General features: G+C 47.3%; 1 protein-coding gene and 1 long non-coding RNA gene across 3 annotated transcripts in view; one reads left to right on the top strand and one right to left on the bottom strand.

Annotated features, from left to right (window-relative positions):
* LOC311511395 (opioid-binding protein/cell adhesion molecule homolog) overlaps positions 1–3,374 on the top strand; it is a 705,875-nt gene extending 702,501 nt beyond the window's left edge. For both annotated transcript variants that reach the window (XM_084611958.1, XM_084611956.1), the window contains one exon: positions 3,150–3,374. In XM_084611958.1, coding sequence (XP_084468084.1) covers positions 3,150–3,250 — 101 coding nt within the window. In that variant the 3' untranslated portion in view covers positions 3,251–3,374. The remainder of the gene's footprint in view (positions 1–3,149) is intronic.
* Positions 3,375–3,388: 14 nt separating this feature from the next.
* LOC311511396 overlaps positions 3,389–13,713 on the bottom strand; it is a 30,726-nt gene continuing 20,401 nt past the window's right edge. Inside the window, exon 3 of the long non-coding RNA XR_014709269.1 lies at positions 3,389–5,777. This is a non-coding gene — a long non-coding RNA (uncharacterized lncRNA). The remainder of the gene's footprint in view (positions 5,778–13,713) is intronic.

The following is a 13,713-nucleotide window of genomic DNA, read 5'->3' as shown; positions in this document are numbered from 1 at the left end:
AATCCCGTCTGCTTGCTGAGAAGGGATTTGAACTTTGATCTCTTACAACACAAGTGAATGGCCTAAGTGCTGGGCTAGGAGCCCCTGCCTGTTTGAAATGGGGTTTCTCCGCGTTGGAAGGGAGAAAGTCAAATCAACATATGGTTACTGACAATATCCCCCGGTATGAAGAGGAATGACATTAAAATGATCCGGGGGAGCTTGCGGTAGTTGTCGGTTTGCAGTTTGCCCGTGTGCCTTGGTCGTTATCAATTTTTAATTCGGCTAGTGCCATTAGGCTAGTTAAACAACAACTGAGATCTGTCTGTTCATGTATGGCGGGGAAATAGAACCCACTAGAGAACAGAGCTACAAGAGTGTAGAGCATTTAAGAGCAGTTACAGCATAAAGAGCTCCAGTTGGGAGGAGTTAAGTGCAGCTGCTTTCTTTTCCGTGGCTCCAGTCAATCAGGGTTACTGTAAAATTGTGATTAATTAATCAAACAGCACGGTGCTTTCCTGGCATCTTTAGTCTCTAGCAATTCCACTGGGGGTGTAGTCGGGGGGACGGTCTGTTTGGAGAGAGTGTTGCTTTCTGCTCAGATTCGATGCTATATCCAGAGCTTTTGGAAAGCCGTGCAAAATACAGAGAGAGAGATTCTGGAACTGTGAGCAAATGATACTATTAGAGGCAGTGCGGCCTAGGGAGTTTTGCTGGGGTAAAGTGGGGCCATATTCTTTTTGCAGCAATACGGTGCTCCAGAGAAAGCACTTATGGGGATGCAGAGCATTTACGCTAGCTTGCAAAGCACCGTGGAGCAGGCTGCAGGGTTTGTTTTTTTTATACATGCCAACGTTGGAGGCAGCTTGATTGTGGTGCGTCTCAAACCCACAGACGGATGGCAATAGCTTGAGCTGCGGGCTCTCGGCGTAAGCTCTCTTTACACAGCTCTGACAATGTAGCTCAGTTCTGATCTGCCGCCACCCCCGCTTTCCCACCTCTCTCTGCTAACACACTCCAGCCCTGACTTTAACCCTTGTCCCTACTTTCCCATACAGCTCTGCGGAGGCACCTTCATCCTGACCCACAGCCCGCCCCCTGCTATGCCAATCCGGGGACCCAGTGTGGTGGTTTTGTGGGAGGTATCAAGCTGGGACTCATCAAAGACGATTCAACTCAGTCTTACTTACAGGACCTAAACGGAATGACGCCAGTGAAAGCCGTGTCAGTTACAGTCTGGTTCCCCTGGTCCTAAGGCTAGCGGTGTCTTTACCACATGATCACCGACAGATGCAGGATATAGGAGGACACCAGTGGACCATGCTGCATATGACAGTATCTGCAGCTTGGCCCCCAGTGGTCTGCACAGGGCATGCAAGCTGCAGACAGGGAGGTGGCTATTTTTTATCTCTAGGGTCAGGCAGTGCCACCTATCGACAACTCCATAAGGCTCCCCGAAAGGAACTCCTCTTCCTCCCTGGCCCTTTGAGGTCCTTTGGGCCAAATGCTCCCTCCTGGCAGGGGAGGGGAGCATGGAAGGAGGAGTCGCTGGCTCTCTGACCCCAAGGAAGCCCCCCAGGAGTCCTCCACGGCTCTGCAGAGGGGGATGGGGCAAAGCAGGGGATGGCAGCTCTTTAGAAGCAACCTGCCCTTGCGCCCCATAGGGATTCCTGGCCCAGGTCAATACGGATTCCAGCGGCAGCGAACCAAGTTCTCCTCACTGTGATGAGACTGCGCAGGAGGGGTGTTGGGATACCCTGGGAGCAGGGGTTGGGAGGGAGTCCCGAGGACTCGGTTCTGACGATGGGGGGCAGTTATTGGGAGCGCTACGAGCAGCTGACACCTTTCCCCTGCAGTAAGAACAGCGCGGGTCCAAACTCTGCAGCTCTGGCTCCTACTCGGGAATCATCCACACAGGGGACATTCCAGCCCTTGATCTCACTGTTCCTGACCCCAGCCCCCAACAGCTGGAGCCTGTGTCATCATGACTTCCCCATGACATTTCATCCTTGCCCTGGCTGTACAGTGATAACAGACTGGAAACAGGCATCACCTTCCACCCTGCCAGTAGCTACATGTCTGTGGCGAGTGTAATGTATAATGCTTCTTGCTTATCCGCTCAAATCCAGTCCCCGTTGGTAGCAACCTGAGAAATGGCTAGGAGGCTTATGGGAAATGAGCTCAAGGTCCCAGTCCACGTTTCTTCCCCATCACAACTGTACTGCCTAAGCCTCACGTGAGTAAGTGTGGAACGGGACCACTGACTCCTAGAACTGACTGGTCCGATTTGTGGCAATATATTTATCCGATCTCATTACGAATGGCCATTTCGTTTGAAGCTCCCTGACAATTTAGTCCAGTTTAGTCCAGAGTAAAGATTCTGTCTGGGATTTCCTTGGGATTTGGGTGCCCAACTCCCTTAGGTGCCTTCGAAAATCCAAGTGCCTGTTCGTTAGGACGCAAGAGCTATATGGCATTAGTGGAATGGGACTGGAGTTCAACTGGGACTCACAGATTTTGTTTCCACCTTGGATTTTTCCTAATTGGGGTCAAGCCGAAGTCACTCCGGTGAAAAGCTCAGTGTAAGAACCTCTGCAGAATAGGGTGGAGTAGAAAAGAGCTCCAAAGAGTCACACAGAGGACGGGGGAGCCGTCTAGGCAGCCACATGATGCAGCAGGGGAGCTAGCTCACGGACGGAGGTCACTCACTCTGCCTAATACAAACAGATTCTCAAATTATGCCGCATGGACCTGATGGGTCACAGCAGCATCCCTTCAGGCGGGCAGCGCAATGAGGCCTTTGGGAACCTGAGCAGAACAAGGATGGAGGAGCTGGCTGTCTAGGAGCGATTCTTTTCCCCTCGGGAGTGGTTTGTGAACTGAAAGTAATGGTTGAGGATCCCCCCAGCCCCGGCAAACCCTGGCTTAGCGAGGCTGCAAGCAATGAGTGAGAGAAAGGAAACTCTGGCTTTGGACAAAGGCAGGGAGGAAAAGACCTGCTGGGTTTTTAGCTGAGATATGCCTGAGCCATGGACCTCAGATCTAGACTTCCCCAAAGTTCGGGGCTTCCCTCTGGGACCCACCTCACCTAGAAGTCAATGGACCGGTTGATTTCCTTCTCCCTCCAGCTGGTAATAACAAACCTTTCTCTCTGTCTCTCCCTTGTCCAGGCCCTGGAGCCGTGCATGACAGCAGTAATGCAGCTTCCAGAGCGCTGGCCTGCCTCTGGCTATCGGGCACCCTCCTCGCTCACTTCCTCATCAAGTTTTGATAAGAAAGCAAAGGGTCCTCGGAGGCAACACCTGGCTTCTCCCACACCATAGACTTTACTCTCTATACTGCGGGGGCAACAACCAGTTTTACCACTTGAACGTACTGCCGGGGGGGATGGGAGAGGGGAAGGGGGGAAAGGGTTCCGACTGCCTGTTGGGGGATAAGTCATGGGCGTTTCCCAAAGCGAATCAGTTTCTTCTACCCCGGCCCCGCCCTCAACCCTATTTATAAACTTATCCTAACGTTAAGCGTGTCCCGGCCGAACCTGTTCAAATTGCCCCCGGAGACGTGTCTTGGTTTGAGGGACGACACACAGCAGAAGTCAAAATGAGTCAAAGTGTCCTATTATCTCTGTCTCTCTTTAGCAAAAGGATTGTTCTTTCTACTTGTTACACTGTACATACCTGTTCATGTTGATAAGTGTCCTATTACACTTGGGCTTCACCTGGCATCCATCTGGAGGGATGTTTTAATAAATCCACCCCCTGCTCCCCCGCCAGCACCTGGGCTCTTGGCAACAACTGCAGTAAGTGGCGGCTGTGAATGGGCCATAGTGATAGTGCATTTGAACACTGACAAAGGATTTGAGATCCCTTGGAGTGCAGAAAGGGAAAAGCTAGGGGACACTGTTCTCCCCTCTTGCTAAAACTGATGGGTGAGTGGCTAATACAAACAGATAAATAGACAAAATGGTGAGTCATCCATCTCCTCATCCATCAAAGTAATCACGGAGCCATTCTATCCATCCATCTATCCTATTCACCCATCCATCTAATTAGCTATCCATCTGGCTTTCTAGCTCACCATCTCTTTACTGTATTTATCAATTTATCAATGTAATTATCTGTGCTTCTATCCAAATCTCTCCTTCTCTGCTCTTCATCCATCCATCAGCGTAATCATCTCTATTGAGTCACCTATTTATCTAGCCAACTTTCTATCCTGCTCCCTCCATCCATTTAGTTTTCTTTCTATTTTGTCTGTTCATCTACCTGTTACAGCGGAGGATATTGAGAAATTTCACAATATTACATTTATACGTGCGGTAGAACAGAACTACTGGCCATAAAGCTGAGCAATATTTGGCCATTTGGACACATCTCTGACAATTCAAAGCACGATAATGCAGTAGCAATCCTTCACTTAGCTCCCCCCTCCAAAAGAAAAAATAGTCAGAGATCTGTTTTCTCCTACCTCCCCAAAATATACACTCTCTTTTTTAAAGTAAGCAACACCCCTCACTCCACCCCAGTGCTGTTCATGATCTTTTGCGTTTAAAAACCAATGTTTTATATCTGCTAACAGGTGCTTGTACTGCTGTTTTCCAGTGGGGATGCATCCAGTTTTCTTTAAGAAAAGTCCTAATTATCCATTAGTTATGGCAATTCCAAACAAGATGTTCACTATCCATCCTGAGAGAGCCAGACGCAATCTGGTTATCACCTGACCGGCACTTCTATGCTCACTCCCTTTCCCAGCCCCGATCCTCATTTGCTTTGTTAGGAATCCATCCAGTCAGAAGCTGACAGAGGCCAATTATTTTGCTAGTGTGTTGACATCACTCTTGTATTTGTTTGGGAACCTCTTATGAGCAGAGGGTACTTGAATAACTGACTTAATTTCCAAGCACTTGATTAACTCAGCACTGAAAACAGATGGGAAAGAGGAAGGGAAGAGAAAAAATAACCACCACCCTTCCACAAACCTACAGTCCTGTTTCTCAGCTGCTTCTGTAGGAGCGTTTTAAAGAGGGAATTTCAGGCAGCTGTTTCCAAAATGGAGCAGCAGCCTCAGATCGTTTATTTTTTAGACTGTGGATGTTTACTTTGAAAGTTCCGATTGATTCTTCCCCAAGTTCCTTGGTTCGGTTTAGGCCTTATTCGAATGAGACATGGCACCTTCTTGGAAGCCAAATGGCAGTAAGGGAGGAATCTACATTGCTTAAATGTCTTTGAATGTACTTTTTTTTTTTTTTTAAATTAAAAATACTACTAGCTTTCTGGGTCACTGCTAAGGCCTAACAGGGCTAGAGGACTGCAGCATTCCCAGACCAAATTGCGACCTGCATGACAGTCATTTCAATCAACGCCCCAGACCGGATTGGGCTGCACAGCATGACCTGGATCACTACAGCAAATCAAGTGGCTCTTACAAAGACCTGCCAAGTAGAAACCTCTTTGCTTTTTCTGATCCCATGAGACACAGACACTATTTCCCAGGTAGGAAGTAAAAGGACACCTTGATTCGTTTGGTTATTTTTGTTGTTGCTGATTGTTTTGTTTTTTTTTCTTTTACGACTGTGGCCATCTGACTGCCTGCAGGCACTCCCAATGGTGCCAGGTGTGGTGGTCTGAATGCAGTAAGCAAAAACAGCAGTAAGGAAGTATACGACCTACCATACTGAGCTGCCAACAGCCACGTGCCGAGGACGCAAAGATGAACTTGTGGAGAGGGAGTTACCTGTGCTGGTTTCCGGTAGGATCTAGGTGCTTTAGTCAGAAGGTCAAGGATGTGCCTCATCAGATCTGTCAATAAATGTAAAACATGAATGATTTTAAAAAAGTCTGAAAAAAACGTATACAAGACAAAACAGTTGTGCGGTATATTCCCAAAATGGAGGGGGATATTCTTTTGAGTTAATGTGTGTGAGTTCTTGAATGTATACGCTTGCTTTCCCATTCATTTTTCCTTCCATGAGGGAAGGTTTGAGTTTGAAGAGCAATGCGTCTGGATTTTGCCATCACCCCTTCTGTTTTACGGCTCTGAAAAAAAATCTAACAGTGCCCTCCCACTCTTTCATCTGGATAAAAAAACAACATGAAGCTGATTGAACGTTGATTTAATCTGTGCAAGAAGCCTCCTGCAACAGGTCCACGTGGAACCTCGTTCATTGTTAAAACATACAAAAGGTATATTATTATTTTAAACCCCACATATACACGCTGGCTCCATTGGGGTATTAGGTGGAATGCTGGTAAAGAACTAAAACAACCGACGTTCACATTTATATCTAGTTCAACCACAAGTCGTAGGGCTAGCAGCTGGGATCACTGGGTGTAATCGTAGCCCTGTGTCACGCAGGAGGATAGATTAGATGGTCATAACAGACCCTTAAAATCTATCAATTGGTACTGAAAAATGTTGTCGGTGTATGAATACCAAAAATTGCAGCAGATGCCTTTAACTGTCAGAGCAGGGCATCAAACAGAGTTTTAAGTGCTTAATCGTGCCGTAACTCTGTTGAGGCTGAGGGAGGAGAGCTGCTGGAGAAGTGGTCTCTCAGAGGGGTCAACTAGTGTAGCTACTCCTACACAGATGCCTCTTCCCTTCCTGCCCGCTATCATCATCATCAGAGAGACAATAAGTCAACAAGCCACACACATGCACGCTGCCTTTAAGAAGAGAGAGGTACAAGTGGAATCTAGTGGAAGGAATAAAAGACCCGAAACAAAACAACATTTCAAAGCCCATTGGGGCATCCATGTCTTTCATGACTTCCAAGGTCATGTGAACTGAAGTGTTGGTGGTAAATGTTAAGTGCCTGATACATGGTTGTTTGCAAGTCTGTTTTTCCCTGGTGTTCAGGAGAAATGCCACAAATGTAAGAGTTGGGTCTCCATGTTCTGTTGCTGTGGTAGCATTCTCTTGGGCAAGGGCAGAAAAAACATTTTCACTTCAGCATCTAAAGTGCCCTGCAAATTTAACTCAAGCTTTGGCAAAATTTCCACACTCCCAATGCAGCAAGCAAGCTCTAAGCTCTCAACTCTGTATCCCAGATGCCGCATCTCTCTGCACAAGTTTCATGTGAGGAAGACATTACGGGCTAGGTGTGTAGCAAGTCAGAGCACAGGAAGTCGTAGAAAGGTCCTATTTCAGGGCGTATTACATTGACTTAAAATAAATCTAATAAACCATGCAATAGAAAAACACACACACACACACGTACGTAATTGCTGCAGATGATTCACCTGGAAAACTTCTAAGATGTTTACACCCCGGGAGGTCCCAAGTGGAGCTGCATGAAAAATACCAAGTGACGCTTGACAAGGAGTGATATTTTTTCCCCCCATCAAAGGGAAAAGCAACAACAACAAAAACCAACGATTTTCCTGAATGTGACTCCAGGTTTCTTATCTCTGGAAACCAGAGAAAAATAAACAGCAGGCCACAAGGTGAAGCTGAAAAAAAATTAATTTGGGGCAAACAATGTGATTTTCCTCTCCTCTTCATTCCCCACCGACAGCAAGAGGGTTTAGTTTTTGCACAGCCCTAGTTTTGAAAACCTTCAAGTGCAATTTCCTTCCTCCCCCCCCCCCCCAAGACAGGAACGTTTAAGTAGCCACAGGACGCTTCTATAAGAGGTGGGTGGCAGATCAGAGCAAAGAGTTTCCAAATAACGTTAAGATGGAAAAAAATCCTATTTAAAAGGAAACAGAGTCCATTCTTCCCTTACAGAAGAAAAACAAAACAAAATATTACAGGTAAAAGTTGTGCCAAAAAATAGACAACCAACATACATTGACCTTTCAGTCGTCAACGCTTTGGAACAGAGGCCAAGTGATATTCAACCAATGCATGTTGCCCTTCAGATAGTCAATACTTTGGTACTAAGGCCAAATTTAATCAATGTACGTTGTCCTTCAGATATTGAACATGCTGGGTCCAAGGCCAAGTGAAATGGAGTTGATCAGACTTTTCTGGAAGATGGCAACCACACGCCCAGATCTCTGCACTACTATAAAGGGATCCTTTAGGCTCTCCAAGACCCACGGCTTCAAGACCGAATTCTTCCTGCAACCATGGGTGGTTAGCATCAAGAACGGGAAAACCTCTAACCTAGTCCCCTCCGATCCACACGGTTAGTTCTTTTTGGCAGAGGAAACTAAAAAGAATGGCTAGCAGGGAACATTTTTTTTTTTTGAGCATTCAAGTTTCTTGTGACACGTGAAGTGCCGTTGTGAGGACCATGTTGGGTGTATGAAACCGTTAACTGTCCAGTTTAGAGTCCTTCTCTTTGCTAGGTTTAAAAAATTCTATGACTTATCAATGGTGCAGTTCTACTAGCAGTGTAAAAGGCTATGGTTGTGCACATTTTACTCACAATTATCCTAAAAAACAACAAAAAACAAAAATAAGTAATTTTCTGTATTCAAACGCTTTAAAGAAAAACCAACCAACCAACCATCACATTGTTACAAAAAAGCAAACTTTATTTTTCCCTGTCCGCCTTCTAGGGTTACTTTCATTTGATTATTATTTCTTAAAGCAATGAAGTCAAGTCTTGATTTTCCGTCAATAATTGTATTAAAAAGGGTGAATATACTACCTGAATTTTGTGCATGTTACATTGTGGTTGTAACCTTTTCTAATTCAGAAAGAATAAGAGATGGTTGTGATTGTGCAGTGTATCAATAAAGTTTGAAGAAATTTGTACCGGGGGGGAGGGGTTATTTGGGACTCCATCCACACAGCACTACTGTATTGGACTCCACGGGGGGGTTCTAGTAATGGAGAGGTCCCCGCCACTGGTGAAATTCAACCTGGCCTTAATTTGGAAAAGCGTCCCTATTTGGCAAAACACTTAAGCACGTGCTTAGGTTGAAGTCAATTGGACTTCAGCACATGCTTGAGATTAATGGGAGCTTTGTGCATCGAACCAGCACAAGGCCTAGGCGTGCTCCTTAAGCCATACATAGCCATTGTATTGGTCCCGTCTGCACGCGGGTTCATTTCACCTGGTATTCATAGCACCAGTACTTAAGGCTCTTGTGACTGGCACTCTAAGCTTCCCTCTCCCCTCCACCTTCAGCCTCTGTCCTGATCCCTCTTCCATTCTGCTTGCACCCTGTCAGGCCTGGGCACTGGGGCAGCCATGAGTTCCAATGGTGACCACACCTCGCAGAGCCAGATGAGATTGGTATCTCTGGGATCTAAATAAACTGACCCGGCAGCCAGAGAGGTGAAGAGGCACCGTATACAAATACAGAGGGCGGTGCTTCTATGCAAAGGCCAGGCCTCCTCTTTGAGACAGATGCAGGGTCAGAACCAAAATGTGACAGCTACCAACCAACCAGAAGAGCATGTTAAATGAACTGTTGAGATCTCAGTTGCCTGAAAACCCTTCCTATCAGCATCCCTCTATAATTATCTTACTATCTAACCACCCTGCTTTCATCCATATCTGTCTGTCAATCCTCCAACTCTTCACTTCTTCACTCACCCCCTTATTTCTCTCTTCCCCCATCCAACAAGTTAACCACCCACCCATCTATCAGCACTGACTTAGAAAGCCCCCCATTTATCCCTGCCACACTCCATCTATTCTCTTGCCTACTTATCAATGATTCATGTAACTATTTAATTCTACATCATCTAGCCACTCACCAGCCATCATGCACACCCATTAGTCTCCACTCCCATTTATCTTATCCCCTGAACATGTATTCATCCAATCTACCTGCCTAATGTAACCATCTACACACATATATCCCTCCATCCATTTATTTAACCATCCACCCCCCAACCTTCATCTATCAATCCATCCACCTAGCGTCTCCAAACTATCCCTTTGCAGGCACATACCTATTTTCAGAGCCACTTCAACTTAATGAAAATCTTTGCCCTTATCTCTCTCTAATGTTCAACTGGGGAAGCTTTATCCAGTTGTTCTTTAAGCACAGCAGTTAAGCGATCCAATGCATTTTCTTTATCTTGTCCAGAAATACATGCTATTAAAAAAAAAACCGAGAAAAAAACAACAGAAATGCCTTTGGAGCTGTAATAGTATTAAAGATGTTTCTGTCTCTATCAAGACATATCAACATGGGACTGAGGGGAAATAAATAGAGAGCAAAGAAGCAGAGCAGAAACAAGATGGTTAACCCTTCCTAGCGCTGTGCACCATTCTGCCCCTTTAAAAAGCATCATTTCCTAGCCTGCAGGGTGAATCAACACTGAACAACATTGAGACCCTGAACAAAAAGACCCTCCCTTCTAGACACAGAGGACAGATTATTTTAAAGGGCCAGGGCAGTGTTTTGTCATGCCACACATTTCCTCAGAAGCGGGTGAGATGGCCGCTCCCATGCCCTTTACTAAAGGGTTTGTGTAGAGTTGAACAGTCTTCCCCGAGTGAAGTGAATGCAAGGAGTAACATTCAACAGGGATCATCACGTGACAGGGTGTAATGAGGAAGGCACAGTGGAGCTCTGCATTGGCTGCCTAGCTATCTCCATCTCCAGTCCTACAAGATTCAAAAGAGCTCAGCATTTCAGACTGTCTGATAATGAGGGCTGAGCTCCTTTGAAAAATCTGGCCCACCACGCATTTGGCCCCGATTCTGCAATCTGATCCGCATACGGAGCCCCAATTAGTGTGTGTAAGATCCTGCCTCGCCCTAGTGTCCGGGGGAGCCACTGGCGGAAAATAAAAGACAGCCCCTCTGGTGAAGAAAACAATGTACATGAAGTACAGCCTGGCACACAAGCCTCCTGTCACCACAGCTCCACCAGGAGGAGTGCTAGCATCGACCGGACACTGGTGGTTGCAGGTACTTTTATCACTATCTTGTCTAGAGCTGCTCTGCACATGCCTCGTTGACACAGTGGTTCAAACACTGGTACGATCGCAGCGCTGCAACGGGGGGTGATGCTAAGAAGAAAGCCTGAATAGTCCAGCCCAGAGTGTTTCCATTTTAGGGCCCAGTCTCACACTCCTTTTTCATGGAGAGTAAGTTTTGCGGGAGCAAGAGAACCGGAGGAGTGCCCCAATTTGCAGACCTCAAAAAGGCGACAGGAGTCCGTTTTGTGACCCAGCTTTCAGCCATAACAGCGTGCATTCGCGTTTTGTCCCCTGCAGAGTGCTCCGTCTGGGCTGGAGCAGTGCTGGGACTATTGTTCACCCAACATTGGGGCAAACGTTGTCCTTCTCCAAGCACGTTTGCTGCCGCTTTCTTCCAGCAAGAGACAGAAAATCCCCACACTCGACTCTAACCAGCAACAGCCGCCTAACCCTGAGTACGCCAGGCCCTATCCTACCATCACTTCTTAGGCAAAAGTACCCAGGTGACCAGACACTGTTCTGGTGGTGGCATCTCAGTGCACAGCTGATTAAGCCAAAAGTTGCTCATCAACAGAAGGCTTCTGTCTACACTTTCAGCAGTGACTAGTGATTTTGGATTCCCTCTGTGAGATACCTGATTTTCATTGGAGTGGAGTCTCAGCAATTTCCAGAAATCAGGCCCTTTTAAAGGTGTCTCAAGTGGACTCCAAAATCCCTCGTCCCTCTTGAATACAGGCCCCTTCAGACGGGAACTCTCCAGTGCTTATTAACTCAGCACACAACCCAGGCCTCACTAGGCAAGCTACTATAAATTAAGACAGTTAAATTCCTTTTCCAGCAGCCCCGCTAGAAAATAATCAGCACCCCTTGGTGTGGATTATTTTAAGCTGTGCAGCTCTGAGGAGGTAAAGAGAAATTGAGCCGATCAAAAAGGAAAAATGAATGACCCCCAAATCAGCCTCAAAGATATGTAAGTGCTGAGGAAAAACCTGCTTCACATACAACAATCGCCGTTAAGAAGTCAGCAGCTATCATGCCGCAGCGTCTGAAATCTTGCAGGTATTTTCCTTGACTAAGAACAGAGACATTCAGCTCATCCTCGGACACTGCTGCACGGTAACTTATCTAGCAGGCTTTTTAACGGTGGCCGCTGCAAGGCAAGATTAATGCGTGTTGCCTATTAAATCAAAGAGATATTGCAAACAGCAGCATTTTAATCCCATCCTTTATGCTGATTGTTTCGTTCAGCTTGGACGGTGAACCTGGTCAGATTCCCTCGTGCTTTGTCGCTGGTTTCCCCTTCTGTTTCCAGCTAGTTCCCCCCTCTGGTTCCCACACATTAGCTGTAGCACTTGAGGTCCTGGGTGCCATGGGAAACTGTCAAAAATGGTCTTCACTGAAGGACTCTAAAAGGCATAGAGGCCCAGCTCTCAAAGGTATTTCAGTGCCTAACCACAACTGAAGTCAATGGGAGTTAGCTGCTTAAATACCTTGGAGGATCCAGGCCAGGAGACCAATCCACTGCTGACATAAACAATCCCCAGGGGTTTCTGAGGGAGGTAGTTTGACCTACTTCCACTACTCTGTCTTTGGTTCAACACTGTTTCAATGGCTTGCCCCAGTCAGCGGTGGCGTCTGGCCTCGAACTCTGACCTCCCAACTCCCAGCCCCTCTGCCTCCAACCACTTCACCAAAACCCTTTTCGAACAGCCCAGGTGCCCCGCATTTTGGGCCTGACGACTCCACGGCATCTCCTTTGACAGTCCCCTGGAGATCCAAATGCCCAGCTCACTCTGCCATCTTTCCCCTGCGTGGGTCTTTATCACAGAGCACTCTTCCTGCCACTATGACCACTGCCCACTCGAACCACCCAGGGCTTCTCCCCCCACCCCGTTCCAGGCGAATAATGCTGTGGTCCTTTGCTGGGGGTGGGGTGGGGGGTTCTGGAGCACACAAGGTTGCAGATGCTGCTCTCCCTCCATGCAGGTATGCAGCAGCCGCCGATCCGGAGGGGAGAAATTCACACAGCTGTGACAGTCCACCAGATAGGATGTTACACTTCCACGGTCTAGCATGAAGGGTCAGCCCATTAATCACCGGGTGATACAGGAATAACCGGGGACTGAGCATAATTCATTACAATTTACCTGCTAGGAGCGGCTCCTAGCAGAGACCCTGCTTCACAATGGGGAACGATGGGCTGCCTCCCCTGCTTTCTGGACATGGCTTGCTCTCTGCCAGCCTCGGGGAGGTGGATGTGAACCCAAGCTCCCCGCTGACCTTGCTTTGCTGGCACAGGGTGGTGGGGGAAGGCCAACCTCCACCCTGCCTTCCTATAACAGAGCTACTATGTTCAGCGCAAAGGGGCCCGGCTGATAATCCCTCTCCCCACGGGGGCTCTGAAGAGCAGCTGGAATCAGGCATTCCACCTAGGCCTCTGCACTGCCCTAGAGACTCATGGGAACAGAGCCGGTTTGAACTGGGAGGCCCATTCCCTTGCACCCGAGCAGGTCTCCGTTGGAAATCCTCTTTCTCTCTCTCTGTTAAGCCACGAAGGCAGCAACCGGTGGCCCGCTGGCATGCAGTGGGCGCAGCGTTCCGGATGGCCTCTCAGTAAACAACACCGTGGCAATCAGTGTGGCTTTCTTTTTTGATGAAGACAAAAGCGTAGACGAAAAAATGATTAGGGAAGGTAATAAAGGCCTTTGCCTACAATGAATAGAGAGGCTCCTGGATGGTGCAGGGCCCAGCTGCTGTGGTGGGAAAATGCACTTCTCTCCTCAAGTTCAAATAGAGACTAAAACCTCCTGTTTGTGCCTATTGATTTTTCGTCCTCTGAGCACGTGCCACCTTAATTGTGATGTGTGCGATTGTTCAGCCCCTGAAAGCTTTCGTTTATCT

The sequence above is a fragment of the Lepidochelys olivacea genome, assembly GCF_965140295.1.
Source record: "Lepidochelys olivacea isolate rLepOli2 genome assembly, chromosome: 22".
NCBI classification, from domain to species: Eukaryota; Metazoa; Chordata; order Testudines; family Cheloniidae; genus Lepidochelys; species Lepidochelys olivacea.
The sequence above is the reverse complement of the archived record's forward strand: the minus strand, read 5'-3'. Positions and strand labels throughout refer to the sequence as shown.